General features: G+C 38.7%; 1 protein-coding gene and 1 pseudogene across 7 annotated transcripts in view; both read right to left on the reverse strand.

The window, feature by feature from the left end:
• Cep95 (centrosomal protein 95) overlaps nt 1-22,137 on the reverse strand; it is a 27,237-nt gene continuing 5,100 nt past the window's right edge. For 3 of the 7 annotated variants that reach the window (XM_004870236.4, XM_021248635.2, XM_004870234.4), the window contains 17 exons: nt 20,298-20,408; nt 18,155-18,260; nt 15,991-16,106; nt 13,089-13,220; nt 11,432-11,622; nt 9,042-9,154; nt 8,745-8,874; nt 7,932-8,079; nt 6,830-6,969; nt 5,663-5,755; nt 4,316-4,445; nt 3,264-3,433; nt 2,992-3,066; nt 2,094-2,246; nt 1,019-1,165; nt 608-679; nt 1-323 (listed from right to left, as the gene is read on the reverse strand). In XM_004870236.4, coding sequence (XP_004870293.1) covers nt 147-323; nt 608-679; nt 1,019-1,165; nt 2,094-2,246; nt 2,992-3,066; nt 3,264-3,433; nt 4,316-4,445; nt 5,663-5,755; nt 6,830-6,969; nt 7,932-8,079; nt 8,745-8,874; nt 9,042-9,154; nt 11,432-11,622; nt 13,089-13,220; nt 15,991-16,106; nt 18,155-18,260; nt 20,298-20,408 — 2,204 coding nt within the window. In that variant the 3' untranslated portion in view covers nt 1-146. The remainder of the gene's footprint in view (nt 324-607; nt 680-1,018; nt 1,166-2,093; nt 2,247-2,991; nt 3,067-3,263; nt 3,434-4,315; nt 4,446-5,662; nt 5,756-6,829; nt 6,970-7,931; nt 8,080-8,744; nt 8,875-9,041; nt 9,155-11,431; nt 11,623-13,088; nt 13,221-15,990; nt 16,107-18,154; nt 18,261-20,297; nt 20,409-22,137) is intronic. The other 4 variants (XM_087208600.1, XM_004870235.4, XM_087208601.1 and 1 more) reach the window with 2 other exon arrangements.
• Nucleotides 1,842-1,991, reverse strand: LOC147828786 (U2 spliceosomal RNA; annotated as a pseudogene).

Below are 22,137 nucleotides of genomic sequence, written 5' to 3' on the forward strand. Positions count from 1 at the left end.
TTAACTTAAGAAAAATTTTTATTTTAAAAATTCTAAGTATTGGAATGAATACACAGATAAGGCATTTAAAAGTTATTCTTCTGGTTTAGACTGTTTACTGGCTCAATTCTAGCTCTGTCCAGAAATGTCACCTGTCAAGTCGGGCCTCATGGGAAGGGACTGTTACTGTACTGAAAGGAAGCCAGCTGTAGCCGAGCTCTGAAGCGCTCAACTTCCAACTCCCGGAAGAAAGCATCATCATCATTCTGCATTATCATGTTCTGCAGTTCCTGGATTTCCTTCTCCATCTTAGATCTCAGTTCTCTCTTCACCTTATGTAATGTCTGAAAGAGAACTCATGTCATCCTGCTATTCACAGTATTTATCTAGGCCCTCATCTATTTTTATTCCCTCTCCCTCTTCCAGCTTATCCAGCTCCTGCAATAATTTTAATAATTTAGAAGTAGTTCTTACAGAGACCAAAACAGGTAAAGTTAAACCTTGGATAAATGTCTTGGAATATAGATGGATTTTCTTATTAGTTTTCTCTCCATCCCCTTAAAACTTATAATACAGTTCTTTTCTATTTCCTAACAATGCAAATAAATTATTTCTATCCTGTTATTACCTGGGCCTGGGCTTTCTCTCTGGCTTTGAGTTCCTGATGTTCCTGTGATATGGCTTCTGCCAGCAATGAAAACTGTTCATAGGGAGAAAAAAACAAAAACAAAAACAAACATTACATTTAATGTTTGTAGTCCCAATATAAGAATTTTTATATTTACTGTTCATAGGCTTAAAATCTTTATCTTAATGGCAACAGGGCAATATATGTTGTACTCAAAAAAAATACATATATATATATTGTGCTCTATGACCAAGAATTAGCTTACATTTTAGTCCTAAAAACGGGGTCACTTCAGCCTGTATGGGCTGCAAAGTCCCAGTGAACACATGGAGGGTTAGTATCAGTAGACAAAGCAGACTTCTGACAGAGGTGGTCAGGATCAAGCACATTCTAAAGGGAGCAACAGCCCACCTGGTCCTTATAGTAGTTCTCCATTGAGTCCAGTTCATTCTGGTGCTGCCTTTTTTCTTCATCTCGCTTTTCTTTGGCATAGTTTCTTAGCTCTCGTAATCTTTGCTTCTGAATTTGTAAGCCTTCTTCAAACAGCTTCTTAAATATCTGTCAGTTATATAATTATAAAGATGAATGTATGCTGAACTATCACTACAGAATATCATTTTGTTCAACTAAAGGTATATACTGTCTGTATTTCACAAAGTTTTTTTTTTGTTTTTTTGTTTTTGGTACTGGGGATCGAACTTGGGTCCTTGCACTTGCGCAGCAGGCGGCGAAACGACTGAGCTAAATCTCCAGCCCTTCACAAAGGTTTTTTTTTGGTACCGGGGATTGAACTCAGGACCTTGCACTTGTGAGGCAGGTGCCGGAACCACTGAGCTAAATCCCCGGCCCACAGAGTTTTTTAAAATCAGTTTTATTCAGATATTCACAGCTGGGTGTAATCCCAGCGCTTGAAAGACTGAGGCAGGGGGATGCCTGCGAGTTCAGGGGCAGCCTGGTCTACACAATGAGTTCAAGGCCAGCCTGAACTACATAGCGAGACCCTGTTTCAAAAAAGAAAACAAAAACGAAAACCACAAAAAACATATTCACATACCATAATAATTATCCCTTTTAAAATATGTATACAAGGGCAACCCATTCAGGACCCCTCCTGTCTCCCAGGAGCTACTCTTAACTCCCTACTCCTATTCCCCATTAAATTTTCCTACTCTTTAAAAAAATATCTGTGTATCTTTCAGGAAGGGTGTGGTGGCATATTCCTATAATCCCAGCACTCGGGAGGCTGAGGCATGAGGATGGCTGCAAATTCAAGGTCAGCCTGTACTGCATGGTGAGACCTTGTCTAAAAAAAAAAATATATATATATATATATATATGCATTTGGATTCTGCACTTGATCTTAGCCAAAAGGCTGAGAAGCAATTACATTTGGATTCTGGATGCAAGCTGAGATGAGTCAGATTGGTCCTGAGAGAGAACAGACAAAATTCACTGTAAACTGCTTGGTAGAGTAGCCACACTTTACCATTTCTTCCCGGGTCCTCATTCTCATCATTTTTGCACGCAACTGAACTCTATAATCATCGTAGTATTTTCGGGCACGAACAATTTGCTGATGATTTTCTTTTAGCTTTGATTGGGTCAGCCTTTGTCTACAAATGCGGTCTCTAAAGTCTTGCTGGGAAAGGGGAAGGGAAGAAAGGGACATAGGAGAAGAGGAAAACACAGTCTCAATTTCATTCTCATCTCCCCAGCCAGCCACACAGGATCAGTGGCCTCCTGCCTGGGCACAGAGTGTCTAAGACCATCAGCCCCCGGGATCCCCTCAGGCTTTTGGCTCCATGGCCTCAGTCTGAAGAGCAGCACTGATAAGCTCCCAATCCTACAGAACGAAGTCCACACCCTGAGCAGTCCTGCTCTGAGGGCCTAATTCCCCTACTCCAGCACAGGGCACGGGCTCCACTCGGTAACAGTTTAACAGGAGTAGAAAAATGCCATGCTGTGACTTTCAAGCAAAGCTTGGGTTGTCACAAGTATTTGGGCCAAAACTACAGAAATTAGACAGTATCTGACCAAACAGAAGGAAGGAAATGAGGTTACGCACATAAAGCCTCCAACACCTGGAAAACAATCTCAATTGCATCCCTTGCTTATCATGGTGAGACCTAGGGTAGATTACTCAACATTTTAAAGCCTTACATTTTTCATTTCATAAAAATCATGTTCTGTAATTTGTCACTATAAAGACTAAATGAAACTGGATATAAAGTACTATCACTTCCTCCTCTCATCAATTTTGGTTAAAGCCCTAGATGCTTCCTTAGGTGAGTGTTAGAAGAGTCGTGTTACCCAGCTATACAGATAAGGAAATGAGTATAACTTCCAAGTTCAGAATTGTAATTCCCAACTTGCTCTTAACATACCAGTCTCTTGTTATGTTCATATTCTTTCTTGACAAGGGCAGTAAGGAGGTCATGCCTTCTCAGGGCTTCTTCTATCTTTATGGGCAACACAAGGCAAGTAGGTTAATGTTATTCAAGGGGGCTGGGGATTTAGCTCAGTGGTTCTGCTGCCTGCCTTGCAGGCGGCAAGGTCCCAAGTTCAATCCCCAGTACCAAAAAAAAGAAGTATTATTCAAGGAAGTGCTTCCCCTTTCTGGTTTGTAATCTTATACTTCAAAGTAACAGTAACTTACTTCATCCCAGAGTTTCTTCTTTGATCGATTTTCTCTACATGCATCTTTTTTGAGCTGTTCAACATGTGCAATTTGCTGTTTCCACATTTTGCTTAGTGTTGGGCCAGAGACATAGAGAAATGGAAACTGCTCCAGCATCAGGGGCAGAAGACTGTGTTCATTTACTTTCACTGCAAGGAAACATGAGATGCTTTGATCTGACACATGCCAACAAAAACTCTCGCCTCGCCTTCCTGATGGACCAAAAACCAAGTTATGTGGCACTGATCCTGAAAAGAATCATTCTAAGTGTTCTTATTATATCTGTTTTCTCTGATGAGCGTAGGCCAACTATTGGTAGAGATGAAGATAGCTCAACAGTTCTGACTGATCACGTGTGGTCCTGACAGCTGCAACCTAAGTGCTCAACCCCCACAGGGCCTGTGGACAGATGCTTCGTGTAGGTTAACAGAGAAGACTCCTCAGCCCTCCTGGTATGCACGTGCTTAGCTCTAATGAGATGTAGTTGGAAGGCCAGCAGTCTTTGGGGATATTTGGGAAGCCTGGCATTTTGAATGACTTTGTTTCCTTGTAACAAGACCCTAACATTCACTGGTGCCAACTCTCAATATAAAGAAGCCAAACAGGCCATCTACCTGCCTTGGAGCATTCTTTGCATTCTATCAATTTAAAAAAAGTCAACCAGGGCCAGGGATTTAGCTCAGTGGTGCCACCACCTGCCTCATAAACCCAAGATCCCAAGTTCAATCCCTGGTACCAGAAAAATAAAAAATAAAAAAGGCAACCAGAGTGAGTGAACAGAGGCTCAAGCTGGAGCAGCAGGCAGTAATGCTGGCATTCTGGTGCCAACATTTGGGCCTCCCTAAGGTACTTCCATATTTAAAGAGTTTTAGCTCTTTGCAGAAAACCAGCCATATGGCAGTGACTTTTAAAGAAGGAACTTTCTGCTACCAACTGGTAGATGTTAAGTTTTCAGTGCTGTGTCCTTGGAATGCAGCACATACTTTCAAAGGACGCCAGTTTTCCATAAAGTACAACTTTGTGGTTCTTACTCGGAGCTGCTTTATTTGGCTTCGGAAGGCCCCCTCTGGGACTCTGAGTTGTGGTTTTTCTGGAGGAAATCTTCCACGGTTGACTGTGTTTTGGAGTTCCTTTATGAACAGCTTCTCTGTGTACTTTTTCCTTAGAAGCACATATAAAACAACAGAAATGAGAAAGGTCTAACAGCTCTTTAATACCTCATCTTAAATATCACATTGATAACAGCAGCTAATCCCTAGCAAAATCACTCTACTTAAAATTTCTAAAATGTGGTTAGTGTTCATCTATTCTAAGTTAAACAGGGATTTTTTGGCCTCTAGCATCCCTTGGAATTTGAAAAAGCTCTGGATCTTTTTCTAGTTTTAGTCACCATAGTCCCACACCCTAAGCACAACCACTATTAATGTTGTAATGTTTCTGTGACAACTCTTCTCATGTAGACTAACAAAATTCTCAAGCAACTACACAATATGCTTAGATGTTACTCTTCTATACTTTATAACTGGTTTTGCTCGTTAACATTTTAGAATAAGCATTTCCCCGTATTTTCACTTAGTTTCTGTAAGCCATTATTTTGAAAAACAATGAAAACTTTTACTTTGAGTTTCTTTTTTTTGAGACAAGGTCTCACTATGTAGGTTCAAGCTGGCCTTGAACTCACTATGTAGCTCAGGCTGGCCTCATATTCTCGGTAACCCTCCTGCCTCAGCCTCCTGAGTGCTGGAATTACAGGCGTGTACCACCAAACCTGGCTACTTTGGGTTTAACTAGGTATAAAATATTTGGGGTTCTCAGTCTTCTCTTATTCCCTTTTGTTGTTTTGTTTTGTTGTACTGGGAATTGAACCCAGGACCTTTGCACTGAGCTACATCCCCAACCCTTTTTTCGAGGCAGGGTCTCACTATATAGTTCAGGCTTACACTGAGCTCACTATGTATCCCAGCCTGGTCTCCAACTTGCTGTAATCCTGCTGCCTCAGCCTCCTGAGTGCTAGGATTACAGGCGTGTGCCACCTTGCCTGGCTTCTCTTATTCCCTTTTACCTTTGTCAGCACAGACCCTTTTTTTTTTCAGACCATTTTTTTAACCCCCTGGTGAACTGCTAGGGAGTAGAAACCCTGAAAAACTGATGGAAGCTTTAAGTAGAAGGAAAAACACTAATAGTTTTCTTTGGAACCGTGTTGTCCGGTATCAGTGACTTGAATACAAGAAAATTCTACATCATGACATGAAATCCTAACTTTTCCTAAACAGCTAATGATTAAAACCCTATTGGTCCTTTTTTCTTTCATAAAGATCCTCCTGGTACTTTCTACTGATCTGATATCATGCATTTATTACATGAAGACTTTTACCCACTGTTTCCTCCTTCTCCTCATTTATCCCTTGAGGGCCAATATTCTCTTGAACTCTATTTCTTCTTAGTTCCCTTTCAAATGCTTCAGTTAATGCCTAAAGAGGAAAATGTCATAGTTATTAAAGACATGTACAAGTGAAAATGAAGGAAAAATAATCAATCACCTGGGATCCTGTTCACTTCTAAAGTATCAAGCTCAATTCACTTTAAAAAAAATTCCTTTCAGCTATTATAAATACACAATTTTGACTGTGTAATTGGTTTGTTTTTTTTTGGTACCGGGGATCAAACTTGGGACCTTGCAGTTGTGAGGCATGCTGTGGAACCACTGAGCTAAATCCCCAGCCCTTGACTGTGTAATTGGGATGTAAAATTTTACATTATGCAGGGGTTTTTTGTTTTGCTTTTTGTTTTTGTACATTATGCAGTTTTTGTTCTCATAGGTTTTGTAATTATTCTGATACTCCCAAGTGGAAATCACATGCCTAGTTAATACTGACTAGTAACTGGTTCTAAGACATCTATCTGAAGTAACTTCAGTTTTCACCATTACAAATACTACTACATTATAAAATCTACTACAGCAGACAACTTAAGTGTTCTGAATTCATTCAATACTTCAAAATCCTTGTCCCACAGCAGAAAGGTTTTTGTGGTAATCATACCAGTCTTCTTGTAGAAATCCAGCCATCTCTTCTCTAACGAGCCCTTTCTCATCTCCTATCTCCAGTGGCCCGTTACATTTAGTCCATCTTAAATTCTCTTCATCTTTGAAAGTCTCTCCAAAATACCAACCCATAGGCCGGGGATTTAGCTCAGTGGTTTTGCCACCTGCTGTGCAAGTGCATGGACCCGAGTTTGATCCCCGGTACCAAAAATAAATAAATAAATAAATAAAATAAAATACCAACCCACACTGATTTCCTTTTGCTTAATCCACTGCAACACTGAACTGTATCTGACTAGGTTATTTTCTTGAGAATTTCATGAGTACAATTTTATGCTCCCTAAGGAGGGCATAAACATAACACATAATATTGTCGTTCACTCAACTCAAGCATATTAAATGCATTTTAAGCCTTTAATCAGCAGCATGCTCAGCGTAGCATTTGGCTGAGGGGAAATGGAATTGCCTACTGCCCAGTAGCAGTCAAGAGATGGGAACGTACCTTTGCTTGGAACTGGCGGATGTCTGTTTCTTTTTGTTTGCGTTGTCTTTTTTCTTCTATCTGGAACTGTTTGTGTTTGTTAATGGGAGGTGGAGACAGTGAATGGGACCTGAAATGTGGCTTTCTGTGCACAGAAAGTCCTACAACACAGAAAAGCCATTTATCATTAGTTCCTGACAGCCAGAAATGTTAAGTTGGAAATCAAATAATTGGCTCTCACCAGATCCAAAGAGAATGATGAATGAATGTGCTAAGTGTACTGTTTCCTAACTAATTTGAGTTTCAATCATACAAATAAGAGAGAAATGCACATAAATTTCCAGTGTCTTAAATAGATACTTAGCATTTATACTCAATTTTGGACTGAATTGAACATGTGGAATGCTTGCTGTGCAGAAAGTCCTATGGAAAGTACTCTTGCAGTAGGGGCAGCGAGCAAGAAAAGGTAAATTCTATGTCTTGAGGAGGGGATATAACTACATATATATGTCTTATAAATACTTACAAGGCATCATGCTTACAATTAGATTGACTACATTTATGTGGTTATGCACTGTCTATGAAGTCTGGTTTGTTCCCTCATGGATAAATATACCAGTGATACACTGTAAAAACTGTCCCAGGTACCATAAAAAATAAATAAATAAATGAAAAAGAACAAAACATAGGACAATTTCTACTGGGCTGGGGATTTAGCTCAGTGGTGCCACTGCCTGCCTTGCAAACGCAAGGTCCTGAGTGGTACCAAAAAAAAAAAACCAAACCAAAAGAAAAAGAAACTTTGTTACATCACAGCTAAAATGAATGAACTGGATCAATAGATTTCCAAAACAATGTCAACAGAAAAAAACAAGTTGCAGAAAAGTATACCCAGCATCGCTATAAATTTAAAAATTATAAAATAATACAGTAGTATATTTGGATAAGTAATGTATAGTATAAGAGTATAAAAACAGTGATAAAAGAAAACACCACCAACTTTGATGTATTTTATTACTTCTATGTATTTCTGAAATGTTTAAAAGGAGTCATTAAAAACACATGGGACTACCTAAGTAGTGAACATGGACACCCCTGGTCTAGACATCTTCAGGGGAAGTACCTGGCCTTAGCTTCTTTGGCCCACACTCCATGACGCTGTCACTGTGCTGCGAGAGTGTCCCCTCATCGCTGCTGTCCTCTTTCTTTCCACTGTCTTCTTTATGGTCAGTCTTTTCTTTAATTTGATGACCCAGGGCACTTTTTAACATCTATTGAGAAAATTCTTTTCAACATCTTTCATTAATTTCAGCAAAATGTAAACTGGTAGAAGAGAACAGACTAAAGTTTTCTCTAATAGTCACTAGTTTTTAGATGGTTATGCAAGTTTAGCCTTTTAACAGGTGGGTATCGGTGCTATGAACTAATGAGTTCCCTTTATGACTTCCATAAGTCATAAGGATTTAATATAGTCATTCAGTGTTACTCCATTGTATTTTGTGAGAATTAATGATCAACTTTATACCAGATTTGTCTTTAATGACAAAGGGAAACTATACAGATACATTTAAAGGGCCGGGATTTAGCTCAGCGGTGGCGCTGCCTGCCTTGCAAGCACAAGGTCCCAAATTTGATCCCGGTACCAAAAAAAACCCCAAAGGTAACAGATACATTTAAATAGTTTAACATAATCATTCATATTAAATGATTTAGTTTTCATCACAACTGATAAATGGATAAATCTATGCTGTATTTGGTTATATCCTAAAAGAGATCAAGATTCATGTCCTACTTGCTTAACTTCTGAAACATTTTCATAGTAACTAAGACATAACTATGTTCAGTACCTAAGGTTAGCTTTTACCTTCCATTGGGAGAGTACTGAAATTGCCTATTGACCACAGCAATCTCAATATATAGTAAAAAAAAGACTTGCCCAGTCTAGTTCAGACAGCCGTTGAGACAGTTTCTCTGACACCACATGTAGTTCTTGTTCTGTTAACCTCTTTCTTGGTCTCTGGGAGAAAGGTGAATCCAATGATGAGGCTACAGCTCTGTTTTCATGTCTGCAATAAAAGTGACCATGTAGCCAGATATGTTACAATAGTAACTGTAATACATACTTTAATAAATATTTCATACTGGCTTCCACAGCTAAATTTAGGACCTACCTTTTACTTTTCAAATCTCTTTGCAAACAGACTATAAGCATTGAAGCCTGCAGTAATGTTACCTTTTTCCTTTTGGAAGCTTCCTTGTCCTAGGGCTGAGGACTTGAGCTGGAGGTATTTTTTGGTCACTTTCTTTAGGCACCATGGAAGTTGAGATAACTGTATCATCTGGTTCCTATTAACAGAAAAAAGTCAATTTGTAAAAGGCTACAAAAAAAGACACATTAAGTCCCTTTTGGGGGTAGGGAAGAGAGGACCTGTGACAAAAAGCTAGGTCCTTCAATTTCCATGTGACAACACATTTGTCAAAATATACTGACGCTCAAATACTAGAGCAATGTCTATCAACTTCTGCTCAGAGAAAAAGTATGGCTCAGAATGCCATTCTAATATAAAGGCAGATGAGGGATTCTCAGACATGAACTATCAGGGGTTATCACAAGTTGAAACCCTTTGAACATGAAACCTCACAAAATATGAATATAAATGCTTAACATTTTCAGTCATTTCTTAACCTTATGGGGAATCTTTTTTTTGTTTTGGTGCTGAGGACTGTCTCAGAGCCTCGAGCATGCTAAGCGTATGCTCTCTCACTGAGCTACACTTCCAGATCCAAGAGGGAATCTTTTAGAAAATATTTGGGTATAAAAGAAAACAAAAAGAAAATATTTCTTGTAGCAAAGAAATATTTATTGTTCAATGATATCTTCAATTTCACTTTGATATTTTCTACTGAACACTTCATAGTAAGTAGCAACTACAATATAACTGCATTAATAACTTTTAAAATGAAACATAAGTGTCCAGCTCAATTTTTTTGTTTGTTTTTTGAGACAAGGTCTTGCTATGTAGTCTATGCTGGCCTTGAACATGTAACCCAGCCTACTCTCAAGCTTCTGGCGATTCTCCTGCCTCAGCCTCCCAGGTGCTGGTATTACAAGCATGCATCACCATGCCCAGCTTCAATTAATTATTTCAAGACTAATATTCTCATTCTCTACAACTCAGGTGAATAAACAGAACTATTACCAGCAACTCAGAAGCCCTTGTGCCACCCTCTCCCAATGCTACCTGCTAAAGGCAATAATCATCCTATAACTGAATTTTTCCTTATTGATCTATTCTCCTATCTGAATATATGCACAGAATATTTAAAATGATGGTCATCTAATGCTGATGATGCTTACTTCATTTTTTTACTTTTTCTGCATCATTTGAATTTTTGTTTTGTTTTGCATGTATTCTAGACCAACCTCGAAATTCTAGCAGTCCTGCTGTAAGTAGCCTCCTCCTCCTCCTCCCAGCGCTCCTCTCCCTCACTTTTAACCTTCTTTCCTTACTCCCTTTCTTCTTCCCTATTTTTCTTTTTGCAGTACTATGGCTTGAATGCAGGGCCTTCACAATTATGTACATCTCCAGCTCAGTGAGGCCAACTACCTAGACTAGGCTTGACCTTGTGATCCTCCTTCCTCAGCCTCCCAGAGTGCTGGGATTACAGGTGTGTGTCACCATGCTGGCACATTTTTTAATGAGAATAATTGTTTATAAATTCACCCTGGCACATAGCTGCCTATTGCTTCTAGAAAGATATGATAGGATAGCTGTATAAAATGGAATATTTTTCTCCAAAGAAGAAAATAGAAGTCAAAATAGTTCAAGATATTAACAATGGTTCATGCTGGATAATGGAATATCAATAGATGATTATTTTTTTCTTCATATATTCTAGTATTTTTAAATTATTTAACTAGAGACACACAAAATGGTTCTGAAGCCGGAATGCCTGAATTCAAATCCTGTCTCTTCAATTAGTGTGTAACCTTAGACAAGATACTAACCTCTCTACATCAGCTTTCCCATGGAAAATATAGTATTTATTCCAGAAATGTTTTGAGAAGTAAATTACTCAATCCTCATGAGTACCTAGATCTGCGCCTAGCAAAAAATAAACATTCCGTATATGTGGGCTCATATTTTCTTTTACTTATTTTCTTTGTTTGACTTTTCCAGCTTTTATTTTTTAAATACATGTCTGTAGTGCATAATGATTGTATGCACTGTGGGGAGCTAGTTGGTACATGTACATAACACATCTCAATTCTTTCTCATCCCCTTCCCTTCCTTCCTGCTCCCTCCATATCTTGGTCCCTCCCTTCCCTTGACATTCATCTTGTCCCTATCTTCCTAGAATACAGAATAAGAATATGCAAGTGTAAACATGCAGTGGTAAATTTTAAGTACAATGCTATTTCATTTCATAACAGTGAAGTATGCTTGACTATTATCCTAGCAGAGATCTCTTTAAATATATGGGCTTCTAGGGTTGAGGGTGTAACTCAGTGGCAGAGCACAGGCTTAGAATACACAAAGCCTTGGGTTCAATCTCCAGCACCAAAAACAAATACTAAGTATATGCGCTTCTACCCAATTGCAAGCAAGTGTTTGCACTTACCACAGAAAATGCCGTCTGCTCTCCAGCTGAATTCATGACAGGGAAGAAGTGACTTGATTGTAGGTATTCTCTTCCTATAGGGCAGGGTGCTCGAGGCTCTGAAGGGTGGTAGGGTGGATGTAAAGGAATAGCAGCTCGGATAGGCTCCCCTAGCCTTCTAGCACTTGGAACCACACTCACAGAAGGGATTTCTGTTGGTAAGACAAATTACAGTAAATCTTATGAAATTCTAATAAATGATTTTGCATATAATATACCTAGACAATTACTATTCACACACTAATTAGAGCACACAAAAAAATACTTAAACCAGAGATGTAGTCTTAGCTAAAAAAGTAGGGATCTAATTAAATTAGGAAGGATGTAATTTTTTTTTTTTTTTTTGAGACAGGCTCTCACTACAGAGCTCAGGCTGGCCTCAAACTCACAGTGCAGTGACCCTCCTGCCTCAGCTTCCCAAGTGCTGGGATTATAGGTGTGTACTACAATGCCTGGCAGGATGGATGTAATCTTCATGTTGTTATCAAATTGTTCCTTGAAAGTTTAAAAATAATGAAAACTTAGAAGCAACTTAATGGCTTAAAGAATGTCTATGTAAATTATAGTTCATTCATGTGTTAGAGAAGTAGTTAGCCATTAACAATGATAATCCCATATGTAAATCATAGAGAACAACAAGGAATGTGAGCTGGGCACAGTGGCATACAACAGTAATCCCAGCTACTCGAGAGACTGAGGCAAGAGGATCACAAGTTCAAGGCCAGCCTGAGTTTAACAAGACCTTGCCTTATCCTCAAAGCTTCAAACAGTTGGGGATGAGCCTGGCATAGTGTTGTATGCCTATAATCCCAGCACTCTGGGAGGCTAAAGCAAAAGAATTACAAGTTTGAGTCCAGCCTAAAATTTAGCAAGACCCTGTCTCAAAAAGTAAAATAAAATAAAAATATAGCTCAGTATGAGGGTGCTGGGTTCAAGCCCAGGTACTGCATAAATAAATAGAAGGGGCTGGGCATGTAGCTTAGTAATAGAGTGCTTGCGAAGCATGCACAGGCCTTGGGCTCAATCCTCACATCATCAAAAAGACAAAACAACTGAGTTCGATCCCCGGTACCAAAAAAAAAAAAAAAAGACAAAACAAAACAAAAAACTTTAAAAAAAGGAATAAAAATACTTTGTCACAGGGCTGGGGATTTAGCTCAGTGGTTCCACCACCTGCCTTGTAAGCGCAAGGTCCTGAGTTTGATCCCCGGGACCAAAAAATAAAATAAAAAATACTTTGTCACTTAATATCAAGGCCAGCAACTGATGTAAAGACTCATTGTCTTTAAAAGAAAAAACAATAAAATAGTGGACACAAAAACATGTGACCAAAAACCATCTAAATCAGAAATCAGAGCTCATAATTAAGGGCAGACCTTTACAAATACGTTCATATAAAACTAAAATGAATGACAAAGTACAGCACAACAAAAGTAAAAAAGCTAGTGGCAATACCAAATGTCCCAAGCATTAACTACTATCCTCAACCCAGCAGTAATCTAAAGAATCAACAACCCTTTTAGCTCACTGGTTTCACCGCCTGCTGTGCAAGCACAAGGACCTGAGTTCCATTCTCGGTACCAAAAAAAAAAAGAACCAACGACCCATTACAACTCACCGTCTTCAACAAAGGATGCTGCATTCTTGGACAGAAAAAGAGATGAAGGGGGGTTCAATGTGTCCTCACATGGTTTTGAGCCTGGTGAGGCTAATGTTTTTTTACACTGTGTATCAACAGGACTTTGGGCACCTAGGAAAGAAGTTAAAGATAAATTCATAAACTATCAAAATAGTTTACTAAGTATTATACTAAAAGCCAGTGTTGAAAGAACAATGTTAGTCCAACCGCTTTAATACCAATTATTTTTGGTGTTTTTTTTTTTTTGTACTGGGGATCGAACTTAGGACCTTTCGCTTGCCAGGTAGGCACTGTGAACACCAATTATTATTATTATTTTTTTGATACTGGGGATTGAACTTGGGTCCTTCTGCTTGCACAGCAGGCAGCGATGACACATCTTAATTCTTTTTTCATCTCCTACTTTTGGCTCTTTTTTTTTGGTACCAGGGATCGAACTCAGGACCTTGCACTTGCAAGGCAGGCAGCGGAACCACTGAGCTAAATCCCCGACCCTAACACCAATTATTTTTAATAACTATCACAGAGTAAGATACAATTCTATAGCCCAGAATCCTTTATACAACCTGAAAACAAAGTTGTATTAAAACTTTCATTACTCTGCTTTAAAAAATAGGTGCCAGAGTTCTAGAAATGCTTATTATGTGGCCACCTTTGGGTGTGAAGAGATACTTGAGTTAGGGGCTATGGACAGTACCATAATCAAAGAGTTACAGTCTAGAAATTGAAGCCTAAACTAAACACCTGTCAGTGTGTATGACAATTATCTGATATCTCAATCTAAATATAAAAGAAAACTTCCAGAAGCCCTTTTATCACATCAAACTCAAACACCAACACCAGGTATCTCTCTCACAACCTTTTCTCCTTTGCCCTCATTGCAGCAAAGACAATTCCTCTCTTTGTAATCTGAAAATAACTACAGGTTGAGTACCTCTTATTCAAAATGCTTGACCAGAAGTGTTTTTGGATACTTGCATATACATAATGAGATATCAGAGGAATGGAACCCAACTCATTTATATTTCATATATACTTAACACACACAGCCTGAAAGTAATTTTTTACAATATTTTCAGTGCCTGCATTTTAACTGTGACCTGTCATATTGGGTCAGTGTGTGATTTTCCCTTTGTGATGTCAAAAGTTTTGGATGCTGGAGTATTTCAGGTTTTTGGATTAGAGATGCTCAACCTAGTTTATTTTTTTCACTTCTTTTTTTATAGTTTTTCATGGCACTTGACATCATCATTTCTGGAATCACTGTCCCTCCAATCCTATCAAACATTCAACTACCTTCAAAACTTTTTTTTTTTGCAGTACCAGGTATCGAGCCTAGGGCCATGAGCCTGCTAGGCAGGCACTCTACCCACGAGGTCCATGTTTAGCCTTCTGAGACATGGTCTCACTAAACTGGTCAGATTGTCCTCAAAACTTCGATCTTTATGCCTCAGCTTCCTAAGTAGCTGTGATTAAATGTGTATGCCACCACCTCTGGCCAGCAAGTATTCTTATATTAACTACACTTGACTGATCATTCTATCACATTGCACATTCCAGTGACAAGCACATACTTTGGCCTATTGTCTGACCTTAAGACTTAGGTTTTTTGAACATAATTCCTTGGAATGGCTGACAGGAACTTCACACATGGCTTAGTCTAATTCTCATACTGGGGCTCTGAAAAGGTAAGAGCCTATCTCAAGTCACATATCTAGTAGCAGAGTCTGAATAAAGACAAAGGCCACTTCATTCCCAATTTAAGGTTCCTAATGCCACACTAACGTTCTTGTCCTTCTATTAAAAAATAATTATTTTGGCTTTTTTTTTCGCTGTCTCGAAAGATAATTTTACTATATATTTTAGTTATTTTTATCAGCAGCCTTCACAAGTAGAGTATAAGCTCCATGAAGGCAGGGATTTCTGTCTGTTTTGTTTCTCACTCTATCACCACTGGACAGCAGAGAGAAGGCCCTGAATAAATACTAAGTACAAGAAACTGGTTTGCCAGAAACTAGTTCCCATAACAAATTGCAAGGTACCTTATAATGTGTGAATGGTGTTACAGAAATAGAAAAGGTCACATAATATAAACATAGCATCAGAGCCTGAGGCAGATGGGGGAAGCTGAAAACTGAAGGGTGGGTTTGCTAGAACAGAAAGGAAAAGCACCCAGTGTGTGATACTCGAGAAGAGCATGGCACCCAGGTGGGCAGGACAGGGGAACTGAGAGCAACATTCATATCTACCATGTGGAAGGAGCAGACTGTTGGAAATGTGGCCTGCAGCTTGAGAGAAAAACTGGCACTGGGAGTACGAACTTGTTGAAATGATGAAAAAAGTAAGCCAACTTCTTTAGGATAATATCATTAAGGAGTACTCTAGCCAAGCATGGAAGCACATGTCTGTAATCCTAGCATTCTGGGAGGCTGAGGTAGGAAGATCACAAGCTTAAGCCAAGCCTGGTGAACTTGGCAAGACCCTGTCTCAAATTTAAAAACAGGGCTGGGGACGTAGCTCAGTGTGAAGGCCCTGGGTTCAATCCCTAGCACTTAAAAAAAAAAAAGAATAAAGGTGTATATACAATGGTCTTCCATGATAACAGGTCCCACAAATTACATGACTACCTTGCACCTACTTATTTGCCTTGGACTTACTGCCATGTAAGCCTAAACTAGATGCCTGTCAATGTGTATGAGTTATCTGATATCTCAATCTAAATATAAGATTCACGTGCCTGTGAATCCCATTTGCCTGTGAACTATTCATATTTAGTAGGTAATGCTTGGTATTCTGGATTTGAGTAGTACTATATCCTACTAAGTTGTACCTTGAATTATAACTTTTTTTGATAACTGCTATTTAAAGTTTAAGTACTTACTGTTACTTCTTAGAGAAAAGGTGTGTGCTGTGTCTCCAAGTTGAATTATTTCACCAGTGGATTCTGCCTCATCTTCATCCCAAGAGGGGCCCAAAGCCTCAGATGAGAAAGAGCACCTGGAAAAAAAAAAGAGCACCTGAAAGAGGTCTCTTACTTACTTAGGGACCAGCCTGACCACAGAGGGCCTTTCCATCGAGGGCCTAGCAAGCTGCTCCAAACAGCTGACCTGGAAATCTTCAGACTGCTCATTGCTAGGTGCAGAGAATCTGAATGACTGGGTCTGGGGATGTAGCTCAATGATGGAGAGCTTGCGTAGTGTGCTCAAGACCCTAGGTTCAATCCCCTGCACCACAAAAAAGAAAAAAGGAAAAAAAAAAAGTCTCCCTTTTGCTGCTTGTCTGATTCATTCTGACTGGTACTGGAATGGCAGAAACAACTATGTGTACAAAGTGTCAAGGATCAAATGGGTAGAATACATAGAAGAGCAAACATTGACAGTAAGGGTGTGGGAGTACACTGCAGTCGTTAATTCTGCATTAAATATCCTTGTTCACTTTTGTACTTTGTTACATTTTTAAAAATCTAATAATAATAAAAAACTAATAATGAATAATAAAGTCAAGAATTTATGATGGTTTTCTTTGAGACATCCTTCACAGTGCACTACAGTTAAAAAAGGCATTGCTTATGCTTTTCAAACTATGGCAAATTCCATTAAAAATTAAGAATTATTTAACAGATAATCATAGCATCACATTCAATTTTCAGTTAGCAAGAAATGCAATCAAACCTGTAACAATAACATATTTCATCTATGAAAGTAGCACGAATTTTAAAACTCCACTAGTGGTCAGTGATATTGGTTCATAAGGGTGGGCTAACCCAGCATTTTTATGTTGCTAGTGAATATATTAGTCATGGCCTTTTTGGAAAATAGCTTGGGATATTTTCTTAACAGTCTTAGAACATTCATTTTCTTTAAATCTAGCCTAGAGATACAAAAGGGGGGAGAAGAAGAAAGCAAGCCACATATCCTAGAGAAACAAACCTCTACTGTAGAAGAATAGTTTGGTAAATCATGATGCACCAATATAAATAGTATGTTACCTAGTGATTAAAAATTATTACAGGGGGGCCAAGGATTTGGCTTAGTGGCACCTGTGCCTGCCTCGCAAGCACAAGGTCCTGAGTTCGATCCCTGGTACCAAAAAAAAAAATTATTATAGGGGAGGTTGGGGGGTGTAGCCAGTGGTAAAGCACTTGCCTAGCATGTGGAAAGCCCTGGTGTTTGATCTCTAGCACCACCAGAGGAAAAAAACCAATATATAATATAATATGACATTATACACACACATACACACACACACACACACACGCACACACACACGAGTAACAACTTTGGAAAAGACTGATGCTAATTTAAAAATGGAAGAAGTAAAATTATAGACAACAGCTGAGCATGATGGTTCATGCCTGTAGTCCTAATTCTTGGGAGGCTGAGGTAGGAGGATCAAGTTTTGGGTCCAGCCTGGGCTGCTTAGCAACTTTGCAAGACCCACTGCAAAATTTAAAAAAGGACTGGAGATGTAGCTCAGTGTGAGCTCTGAATTCAATTTCCAGTACTGGGGAAAAAAACTGTGTAAGTAATATGATTTAATCCAAAAAAAGAAAAGTAAAAACTAAAAGATAACCAAATGTTAACAATGGTATTTCGTTTTAAATGGTAGATTTCCTTGGGAGGCTAAGGGAAGACTGCTCCGAGTTTGAGGCCAGCCTTAACTACAAAGCAAGACCCTGACTCAAAAAACTAAAACAGGGCCAGGGATGTAGCTCAGCGGCACAGCACCTGCCTGGCAAGTGAAGGTACTGATTTTGATTCCTGGTACCAAAAAGAAAACCCTTTCTCTGTACTTTGCAAGTTTTTTGCAAGAAAGATGAATTTTGTTGATCAAGAAAAAGATAAATAGGTAGTTAAGACAGAATTAATATTATATATAATCAAGGCTCATAGAACCCTCTCAGGAAAATATAAAATACAAGTTAGTAAAATGTTCACATTAGCTTTTTTGGGAATAGCATTCTGGTATTTTGTGTACAATTTTGATTCTTAGCCGATGGAAAAGCACAACTTGCTTTGATGAAATTCAGAGACATTGCCAACTACCTCTCAAAAGAAACTCTTTTCCATGATGATTTGGACTCCTTAGTACTTTCTACCTCTTCCAAAGGTTCTCCTCCATGGAATTCTTTAAAATACTGTTCAGTTTCACCTGTTTAGAACAGATTAAAAACAACAATACCAAAAGAACCTCAGTTAAGACAGTAACACTTTTTTTGTACACGAGTGGGGTGAAGAGGTAAGGGCAGTGAAGCACCCCCAACTCATCGTGCTCAACTGGGCTCTCATGATAATGAAATTAGAACCAAATGATCACCTATAATGAGTTATTAAAAAAGAAATATGCTGCTTTCAAATCAGAGTCTACAGTTGTACATAACAATGTTTTATTTTTTTAAACTAGGTGTTTGATTCACTAAGATGGCAGGAAAAACATGACAGCATCATCTAACTTCAAGCTCCAGGACAATCATGCCTTAGGAGGCTGAGTCAGACCACATCTAGGCTTAGATGAAGTTTTCCTAAGACCATCAACTTTTCGTCCAACTCCATACTTAGGAACACACACTTTTTAAAAAAAACTCTGGACCTTGTATTTGTGAGGCAGGCACTGCTGACACTGAGCTAAATCCCTGGCCCCGGAACACACACTTTTACCAGTGGCAGAATTCACTAGGGCCATGACTTCAGGAGCCCTAACTAAAGACTAAGATTAATTTCAAATATTATAATTACAGCATGAGTCTCACTATCACCAATGGGAAAGGTAGGAAGGCTGAGCCTTCCCCAAATTTCTGTTGTAACTTGTATTACAGTTTATTTTATGCCAGGCATGGTAGCGCAGGCCTGTAATCCCAGCACTCAGGAGGCCAAGGCAGGAAGATTGCCTGGAGTTCAAGGGCAGCCTGAGCTACAAAGTGAGACCCTGTCTCAAAAAACAAACAAGCAAAAAATTTATGTTTATTATTGCTGAAAACTTTTCTGGAGATAATTTTGCAATATAAGAACAGGTTATGTATTATTCAACCCATGACAAACATTATTTAATCTGGTAAGATACAGGTTCTTTTTGGGCCAGGGATTTAGCTCAGTGGTTTCGCTGCTACTGCGCAAGTGCAAGGACCTGAGTTCGATCCCTGGTACCAAAAAAAAAAAAAGATACAGACAGGTTCTTTTTGAGCAAGGATAAATAATGCAACAAATATTTTAAATATCTTTTTTGGGCAATATTTCCTTTTTTTTGAGACAGGGTTTCACTGAGTTCAGGGAGGTCTTGAACTCCCTATGTAATCTAGGCTGGCCTCGAACTTGTGGCAATCCTCCTGCCTCAGCCTCCTGAGTGCTGGGATTATAAGCATGAGCCACCATGCCTGACCCTTTTGCAATATTTTCTTGGGATAATAAATTCCTAGATATAGGATTTATGTATCAAAGTTGAAAATTAGCTCTTAGGCACTGCTGATTTAGTTTAACCATACCCATTTTGGGTAAAAATAAGGCAATAGTGATCTTAAGAAATATTTCTCAGTATTAACTGTTACATTTTGAGGAACTGGGTTACTCAGAGTAAAGTAAAAAATATTCAAGCTACCACAAAATACTAGATTGAGCTGAAGCAAAGATGTTCTTCCTATGGATGCCTCAATATTACCCACGTTTATAATATAAAATGGTAGTTCTAACATTAATCTTGGAATAAGAAATTTCATGCAATTGGACAATAAACAATTCAGGCAGAAATGTAGGTTTCTACTACCAATTAGTTTTAAAATAACTTACAAGCAAAATCCAAATTAACAAAAGGACCTGTTTAGGATAGAGTTTCCAACCATTGGAAACAGAAACAACTGGAAATTTGTAATTACATTTATCAGATGTATTGTATCAGTGATTCTGCTTCCCAAGAAAAACAGGCAAAAGGGAGGGACATATTATACTATAAAATGTAGATCAAAACATATTTCCTTTTCTTTTTCCAATTTTTTTGTGGTGCTGGAGATGCAGCCCAGAGATTTGAGCAAGCTAAACATGTACTCTACCACTGAGGTACACCCCAGCCCCTCCATTCTTTTTTTTTTTTTTTTTTCTCCCCGGTACCGGGGAATCAAACTCAGGACCTTGCATTTGAAAGGCAGGCGCAGTGCCACTAAGCTACATCCCTGGACCCAGCCCCTCTATTCTTACTTACTTTTCTCATAAGATGCTTCACTGATGTGTTCTGTAAGATACTCCAGCAACCCATCAAATATTTCTAGGAGATTCTTGATAGATTCTTTATCTCCTTTCACTATATTTTCTCCTGAATAGAGAATACAGAGCTGTTAAAAAACTTAACTTATACACAACCTGAAAGCCTCATAATCTTGAAATGGATGTAACATTTTCAAAAATGCAGGGATTGTAAGGTAAAGACAAATAATATAAATATTTTGTTGCTTAATTATATCTGAAAAATAACAAGAGTAGCTTTGATACGATATTGAATCACAAGCATATTTCATGTTTTAAGAAGGAAAATAGGGCCGAGGATTTAGCTCAGTGGTTCTACCACCTGTTTCACAAGCACAAAGACCCGAGTTCGATCCCCGGTACAAAAAAAAAAAGAAGGAAAATAACTAGACTTAAGCAAACATCCTCTAGTAAGAGTCATACCAAAATATAAAGTAGTAAAGCAGAGCTTTGTTGGATTGGTGAAAAGAAAATGGCAGAAGACAGCCAGGCAGGTGGCACATCCCAGCATTCGAGAGGCTGAGGCAGTAAGGGTCACTGTGAGTTCAAGGCCAGCCTAGACTACATAGTGAATTGAAGACCAGGCTGAACTGCATAGTGAGACCCTGTCTCAACAAACACAGAAGAGAACACTTTCAGATTGTCAGATTCTACTTCTACAATGGTTTGTTTAAAAGGTAGTAGCAAGATACTGTAATTACGAAACAAAACAAAAAAATTTGTTGGGATACTTTTATCAGTAATTCTTGGTTCTTTTCCCAATATTTGTTAACTTCTATTCACTCTGTGTGAATCAAAACTATTTTTCTGATTAAAATTTCATCTGGGGGATTTGATTCCCAACACTGCAAAAAACAAAACAAAAATCTCGTCAATGGCTTCTTTTCTAAAATCTCTGCATATAAAACCCTTTTTATTCTCTCTCCTTTTTATCCTCAAACTCTCCAGCCTCATCTTCTAATACTTCCCTAATACTTCCACTTAGTAATCAGAACTTTTTTTTTTGGTACAGGGGATCAAGCTTGGGTCCTTGTGCTTGCGCAGCAGGCAGAGAAACCACTGAGCTAAATCCCTGGCCCTCAGAAGTTAACTTTTAAATCCAGGCGTGATGGCACACACACCTGTAAGCCCAGCACTCAGGAGGCTGAGGCAGGAGGATCACCCCAAGTTCAAGGGCAGCCTGGTCTACCTAGTGAGTTCAAGGCCTGCCTGAACTACATACCAAGACCCTGACTCAAAAATAAATAACTAAAGGGCCAGGGATTTAGCTCAGTGGTTCTGCTGCCTGCCTCGCAAGTGCAAGGTCCCCAGTTCAATCCCTGGTACCAAAAAAATAAAAATAAAAATTTAAAGGCAAAAATAAATAACTAAAGGCCGGAGATTTAGCTCAGTGGTTCTGCCACCTGCCTCGCAAGTGCAAGGTCCCGAGTTCAATCCCTGGCACCAAAAAAATAAAAATAAAATTAAAAAAAAAAAAAAGCAACAATAAGAAGATAATCTTTTTTTTTCTTTTTAAGAACAGATTTGAAAGATTAATCTTTCAAATAGTCCCTATCCCAGTACCAAGCCCATAATGTGTTGAAATGAAATAGAAATGGGCTGGCAAATACACGGAAACCTGTTTGTCATTTAAAATGGACTTCAATCAACATCAGCTATAGATGGAACGTGTTGGTTATCCTTTGGGATATCATGCTTAGCATTCTTTTTTTTTTTTTATGCTTAGCATTCTTATAAGTCCAAAGCAGTGTGGAAGAAGCAGGGTAGGAATCTGATATCTCAGAGTATCTAGCCATGAT

The sequence above is a fragment of the Heterocephalus glaber genome, unplaced genomic scaffold, assembly GCF_053883595.1.
Source record: "Heterocephalus glaber isolate CG9 unplaced genomic scaffold, H.glaber_assembly_v1.0 deba00000937, whole genome shotgun sequence".
In the NCBI taxonomy this organism is placed as follows: Eukaryota; Metazoa; Chordata; class Mammalia; order Rodentia; family Bathyergidae; genus Heterocephalus; species Heterocephalus glaber.